We start from the raw sequence: 7738 nt of genomic DNA, 5'->3' as shown, positions 1-7738 counted from the left end.
ATGTGGTACAAACATACAGTGGAATGTTACTCAGCCAAAAAGAGAAATGAAGCTCTGTTCCATGTTACACATGGATAAAACTTGAAAACTTTAGGTATGCTCAGTGAAATAAGTAAATCACAGTAGGACAACTATTGTATGACCTCACTTACATGAAATAATAAAAATAGGCAAATGTATAGAGTCAATGTTTATAGTGGTTACTACAAGTTTCTATAAGGGCTGGGAGGGAGGGAGAAAGGAGGAACCATTTTCACGAATTGGTGACTCTTTGTTTACGGTGATGGGAAATTGACAACAATTACGGCGATGGCCTATTAAGTCAGAATGACACAAAATAATTAAATTTTCATGAAATTCAGGAGCTTTATTCTAGTAAACAATTTTTAAAAGAATGACAAACTCTGTAATCAGTGTAATCAATGAAAAAGTATTCTGCTTTATGTTTATAAAAATGCATAAACACTGATTATTTAAAAAGCCTCAAAATATTAAAAAAAAAAAGGGACATTATAAACTTTACAGAAATATACATCAATCCTCTCTAAAACTACCTAGGTTACCTAGGTGAAATTTTCAATAACATTAATTCTATTTACATCCTTTTCTAGGATAGCTGAGACTCCTTTCTCCTATACCCTGAGGATTATATACGCCCTTGTGGGAAGTTAACATTTACAATTTCAATTTAGGGTGTAAACACAAACACCATAATTTCTTCCCTGCAGAACTTATCATGAGTGTGAGGTCCTATGGGAGAGCTATGCTTGGATTTCTAACCAGGCCAAAAGAATTAAAAGCACTAGGCGAATGCCATGTGCTCTATGACATGCTGGCTCTCGTGTCAAGTCTGTGGTATCCCCGTACACACCCTCTGATCAAATTTGTAACTACAACTTCGATTCATATCGCAGAATGACTCTTGGAACACTCAGCTTGTGAATCTGTGTTGTGACCCTCTTGCCAGTAAAGGGGGAAGAAGATTCTGTAACTGCATCTGGTCAACTTTTGTACCTCCAAAGCCAATTCTTCCAGAAAAGTGGAACACATGTAGAGCCAGCACTAAGGTCTTCACTTGAGGAAGTGTGAGTTAATCAAATTTTTATTGTTCTCACTCACTGTCTATGTTGCCAAGAAAGGAGGAAATATACTGCATAGCAAGACACTCATAGGTGTGCAGCTAGAGACTCTACTGCCTGCACCATTCTCATTTACTCTGTTTTGGTTTCATCCTCGCTCCTACAGTAAGACAGCAGTAGCAGTTCCAAGTGGCACATCCAGTACAAAGCAACATCAGAGGAAGAAGAGCTGTGTCTCTTTCCTAAATTTATTTGCCAAGGTATGTTATACCCATAGAAGTATTTACATAAGTGTATAGCTTGATGAATTTTTACAAACTTGACCACTTGTGTAACCAGCATCCAGATTAATTGTGTTTCTCTTTTATGTCCTCATACAGAAGCCTGGGAAAACACATTCCCCTTTCTTTCTTACTGTCTGTCCAGCTGGAATGAAACAAAGAAGGAGAATGTGTAGAAACACAGAGGTGTATGATTGATTATAAATGTTAGGCTACTAAAGCTCTCTTTAATAAGTGGCACAGTTATTACTTCAAGGGTTCTTTAAGAAAGACATCTGAATATCCTATAGACAGTGAGTGACTCTCTTCTAGGAAGGAGAAAGTCAGTACAATCTTTTCTCTAGTAGAAGTTCTCTCTTCATTGATGGTCATCAGAGAGGAACAGAGGTGTTGAGTAAAGTAGTAGAAACATGAAAAGGAACTAAGAAGTAAAGGGCCAGGTGAATGAGAGGGACAGATAGGAGAGGCTTTCCCACTCTCCATGCTCATCATCAGGTAGAATTGTACCTCAGCTACTCCATCTTTCTATCTTCTAGTAAAGACAGGAGGAATTGTTCATCACAAGTTAGCTCATGAAGACAAAAGATAAGGTGATTGAATTATTGAGTGATGTGTGTGGCAGTACATTCAGACTCCACAAAGCAAAGGAAGACTTAATTCTGCCAGTCCAAGTCCCTTTGTAATGAGTATGTGTAAAGAGAAAACCGTGTTCTGTACTAATAAAATTTTCCGTTTTCCTCCCTCACAGATTTCCAAAAATGAGAATACTGGCAAGAAATGACTCCTTAGTGACTGAATTTATTTTTGCTGGATTAACAGATCATGCAGAGCTCCAGCAGCCTCTCTTTTACTTGTTTCTAATGATTTACATTGTCACCATGGTGGGCAATCTCGGCTTGATTGTTCTTATTGGGATAAATTCTCACCTTCACACCCCCATGTACTATTTCCTTTTCAATCTATCTTTCATTGATCTCTGTTACTCTTCTGTCTTCACCCCCAAAATGCTGATGAACTTTGTATCAAAGAAGGATGTCATCTCCTATGTTGGGTGCATGACCCAACTGTTTTTCTTTCTCTTTTTTGTCATCTCTGAAAACTATATGTTGACCTCGATGGCCTTTGATCGCTATGTGGCCATTTGCAATCCATTGCTATATAGAGTTACCATGTCCCATCAGGTGTGTTCTGTGCTGACACTTGCTGCATATGTCATGGGATTTGCTGGAGCCACTGCCCACACAGGTTGCATGCTTAGACTAACCTTCTGCAATGCTAATATCATCAACCATTACTTGTGTGACATCCTACCTCTCCTCCAACTCTCTTGTACCAGCACCTATGTCAATGAGGTAGTAGTTCTCATTGCGGTGGGCATCAATATTACAGTACCCAGTTTTACCATCCTAGTTTCTTATATTTTCATCCTTATTAGCATTCTTCGTATCAAGTCTACTCAAGGAAGATCAAAAGTCTTCAGCACCTGTAGCTCCCACATCATTGTTATTTCTCTTTTCTTTGGGTCGGCAGCATTTATGTATCTTAAGTATTCTTCTCCTGAATCTACGGACCAGGGGAAAGTTTCATCTATTTTCTACACTAATGTGGGCCCCATGCTTAACCCTCTGATCTACAGCTTGAGAAACAAAGATGTCAAAGTAGCCCTGAGGAAAGCCTTGATTAAAATCCAGAGGAGAAACATATTCTAACTAGAAGCAGTGGTAATGTAAAGAAATTCAAGCATCTCAAATTTTTATTGGTATTTTCATGAGGGACTGTTTACAACTATGTTGATTCTACAGATTGTGTCATGTATGATTTAATAGACTTGTTTTTATCACTTCTCTTAGAGCTAATCATTTCTCATTCTTTGCTTTATCTACTGCAACTCTCCCATTACTAAATAATTAATAATGTGTTATAAAAGGAACATACATGCCGACTGTTTTCATTATTGTTTCCTATTCCTTCTATCTCCTGGTCTATTCATAATCTGAACAGATATGGTGAGTTCCAGAAGTCACCGAAGGTAAATAACACTACAGCTTGCTCACCTAAACACAGAAGTGCCAAAGACAATAAAAGCATTCTCATTCTTACCAAAATTGCTATGGGTATAAAACCCAAAACCAAACTCATTGCTCTTGAGTCAACTCCAACTCATAAAGCTCCTATAGGACAGAGTGGAACTGCCCTATAGGGTTTCGAAGCAGTGGCTGGTGGATTCAAACTGCTGAGCTTTTCCTTAGCAGCTGATGCTTATCCACTGCACCACCAGGGCAGTGGGGTTAATGAAATGCTTTCATTACATACTGTGTATGTAGTTTAAAATAGAAACTAATCTTCCTGTTTTTCCTTTTGTTCACTTATGTCCCTTCCTATGATTATTCTGACTTATCTTGTTCTCTTTTGAGAGACAAAATCTGTACCACATACTCTCAGCTTCTGAGATCTTCTATCATCCCAGTGGATTTAATATTGAGGATAATGCATATAACCCCACCTTTTATTGTGAAAGACATCATTGAGGATGATGATAGAAACAATATGTATGCATCTCGGTACTCCAGTAAGGGTGCAGGGTGGTTTTTGTGATAAAAATTGAATTTATTGCTATCTAAAATGACAGCAAATATTTTTAAAAAGCACATGTAGTTTTTATTGTGAATTTTTCTTATCACTTAAAGGAAAACACTGTGCATCAGGTTAGATGAAATATTTTAGCTGTTTTTTTAGTTATCCCGTGAGGTTCCTCTTGAACCAAAAATAATGTATATTAATGATAATAGTCTATGTTCTTAGGAACATTTTGTGAGCTTACTTAAACATTGTATCACCAGTGAGGCAACAAACATCTTTAGCATAAAAACTCTTTCTTGTAAATCTTTTATATCTCCTTTTGTATATTTAGAATATCAGATACATTTAAAGGTCAAGAAACACTGATTGAGTAGACTTGTTTCTATAATGATAATAATATAAATTTATTGTTATAGATAATAATAAAATAAATAAAACCAACAATAATAAATAAATCACAAATAACCTAGAGGTTTCCTTTTTCTTTTGTACTCTCTAATACAGTGCCAAAATAACACCATTAAATTTTTTTAGTTTCAGTTTATTTTCTTTAAATTTTTTATTTTTCAAAATAATTGAAAAATAGAGAATTTCTCTGAAGACTTCACCCAGTTTCTTACATAAACACAGTGCCATTATCAAAATCAGAATATTGATATAGCAGTAATTAATATACAAACCTTATTAAATGTAATCATTATTCCATTAATAGCCTTTAAACTTTTTTTTTCATTTTTTCATTATGGTAAGTATGTGTATAAAGGAGTCCTGGTGGTGTAGCGGTTAAGAGCTCAGCTGCTAACCAAAAGGTTGGCAGTTTGAGCCACTCCTTGGAAACCATATGGGGCAGTTTTACTCTGTCTTATGGGGTAGCTATGAGTTGGAATTGACTCAATAGCAATGGGTTTATTTTTTGGTTTTATATATATAAAACAAAAAATTTGCCATTTCAAGATTTTTCACAGCGACATTTTTACAATGAATTCTATGACATCAATTAGATTCATCATGTTGTTTAAACACACGTTGTATTTAGATGTTATGTATTTTTAGTCTTCGCCCATTTGATGTAGTTTGTCAATCTTTTTTCATCTTCCATGACATTTACTCTTTTTAAGAATTCTTACCAATTACGTTTGTAGAATATCTCTTAGATTGGATTGGACTGACATTTCCTTATGACTTATTTCAAATTATGCATTTTGGAAAGAATATCATAAGATTTGATGTTGTGCTTTTCTTAGCTTACAAAATGTATTATTATTGATAATGTTAACTTAAAAAAATATTTTTATTGTTGTAAAAATTTAGGTAACACACTAGCCAATTCAACATTTTTTACTTGTACAATTCAGTGAAACCAATGACATCAATCACGTTGTATTACCAATATCCATTGCCATATTTTCCATCTCCATGAATAGAAACTCAGTGCTAGCTACGAACATGTTAACGTGTTCATCGTGAATAGCTGCTGTAGCATACATGTTGTCATTGCTAGAACAGACTAATAAAGATCAAGATATACATCATGCATTCAATTATTTGAAAAACGCATTCTTTTTCTATTTCAATGAGAATGAGTTTACATTCAAGTGGAATGGGTAATATTAGATATTACAGTTTTTTCTTGGCCTATGTTAACCCTTCTTCCTCTGTCATGAGATATTCGTAAGAAATCTAAACTATCTGGGCATCCTACAAAACATAATATTGATTTTTTGCACTGATGTCATATTAAGTAGCACAAGCAAGAGATGGCTAGTATGTTGGAGGCAATTGTAAGGCTCAGGCACTCCAGGAAATGGAAAGTAATACCTACAAAGATTCAGGAGCCTGCCACTTCACTTAAACTTGTATGTGTCCTGTGCTCAGAGGCATGCCGGGATATCCTTTCCAAAGTAAAAGAGAAATTGTTGCATCCTCTGTCACAAAGAAGTGTTAGAGAGGCAACATAGTCCACTCTTAGGAATAGCATTGACCCATGCACTGGGTAACATGGAAGTCAGTTCATATGAGTGTGGCTCAGAGCAAAAAAAGGCTCTATAGCCGGTTGCTGTACAGCCCTGCACTTGGGCCATAAAATCCGATTTGTGCTGTTGAAGTTGTTAGTGGTGGGAAAAGATGGCATGTGGAGGTTATCGCAAGCCCTAGGGAGAGAATTACTATGCAGTCCTCAGGGACATTATTTGAGCACTAACCTGAAATAACTTCTTGTATGCTTTTGGGCCCTGGTAGATTTAGAATTTTTAAACCATGAGACCTTGGGAAACATCTAATTCAATTGGCATAACATAGTTTATAAAGAAAATGTTCCAGATTCTACTTTGTTGAGTAGTGCCTGTGAGCAGCCACCTGGGATACTCCACTGGTCTCACCCCTTTGAGAGCAAGGAAGAATAAAGAAAACTAAAGACACAAGGGAAAGATTAGTCCAAAGAACTGATGGGCCACATCTACTGTGGCCTCCATCCGACTGAGTCCAGTAAAACTGGAAGATGTCTGGCTACCACTGCTCCCTGCTCTGACAGGGATCACAATAGAAGGACCCAGAGAGAGCTGAAGAACAATGTAGAACAAAATTCTAACTAAAAAATAAAGATTAGACTTGCTAGCTTGACAGAGACTGGAAAAACCCTGAGATTATGACCCCCCCGGACACCCTTTCAGCTCAGTAATGAGGTCATTCCCGAGGTTCACCCTTCAGTCAGAGATTGAACAGGCCCATGGAACAAAACAACACAGCAACCCTGGTGCAGGGAATGGAAGGCAGGAGGGAACAGAAAAGTTGGTAATGGGAGCCCAGGGTTGAGAAGGGAGAGTGTTGACATGTCATGGGTTGTTAACCAATGTCATAGAACAATATGTGTACTAGCTGCTTGATGAGAAACTAGTTTTTTCTATAAACCTTCATCTAAAGTACAATAAAATAAAATATACCATGAGATCTTAATTGAGGACATATCTGGAACTGCTCATTAGGCCCATCAGATCTCCATATCACAAGTTATATGGGGCCAGTAGATGGAAATAGTGCTTCTGATTTCAATCCTAACATAACAAGAAGGCACCAGTAGGCTGCATGATTAGGTAGCCCAGGCACAAAAGTAATCCAACACTGTTTCACCAGTACTCCTTCTCTTGGTAGTACTTATGGCCCTATCTGGGTTTTTATATGCCCATTGAAGGAGCAAGAGAAGTCCTGAGCTTTGTTTACAGATGGGTCTGCTGTCTGTGAGTCTGAGGTGAAAGACATTCAAGAATGTCCATGAAAAACAGTAGAGAGAGAAAAATCCTCCTAATGGGAGGTGCTGTGATTGTGATACATGCTTATTCACTTTTTATAGTAGAGGATGTGACCTGAGGTGAGAGTACAGTTGGTCATTGCAACTAGGAGAGGGGTACTACTGGTGTATAATGACTAGAGGCCAGGGGTGCTGTCCATCCTTTAATACAGAGAACAGCTCCCCAAAACAAAGAATTATCACGTCCAAAGTGTCACTACGGAGAAGGTTGAGAGAACTACGCTATAAAAATGGATAAGGAGAAAGAAAGGCTGCTAAAAATTAACAGGCTCTTTGTATGTGTCAGGTGCAATTCTAATACTTTATGTGAATTAACTCATTTAATCTCCAATGAGGACACAAGGGTGAGAGAAGTTAAATTACTTGTCTAAAATATACATATCACAGGAAGTGGAGAAGTCTGGGTTTAAACTCAGCCTGACTTGAGGGTTCACTCTTAACCATTTTGCTACAACATCTGTTTATTGAGGTGAAATTCAAAAGCACGTATAGTG

At 37.1% G+C, this 7738-nt stretch overlaps 1 protein-coding gene across 1 annotated transcript; it reads left to right on the top strand.

The window, feature by feature from the left end:
• Positions 1-2118: 2118 nt before the first annotated feature.
• LOC126060875 (olfactory receptor 8B3-like) lies at positions 2119-3069 on the top strand. Its single transcript, XM_049857237.1, has one exon. It carries the CDS (start codon positions 2119-2121, stop codon positions 3067-3069), a length of 951 nt encoding a protein of 316 aa, XP_049713194.1.
• The last annotated feature ends 4669 nt before the right edge of the window (positions 3070-7738 follow it).

This window comes from Elephas maximus, chromosome 17 (genome assembly GCF_024166365.1).
Source record: "Elephas maximus indicus isolate mEleMax1 chromosome 17, mEleMax1 primary haplotype, whole genome shotgun sequence".
In the NCBI taxonomy this organism is placed as follows: Eukaryota; Metazoa; Chordata; class Mammalia; order Proboscidea; family Elephantidae; genus Elephas; species Elephas maximus.
This window is presented reverse-complemented; position numbering and strand designations above follow the sequence as displayed.

Excerpts from the sequence above, each read along its gene's own strand:
- LOC126060875 (XM_049857237.1), top strand. The coding sequence starts at position 2,119 with ATGAGAATACTGGCAAGAAATGACTCCTTAGTGACTGAATTTATTTTT.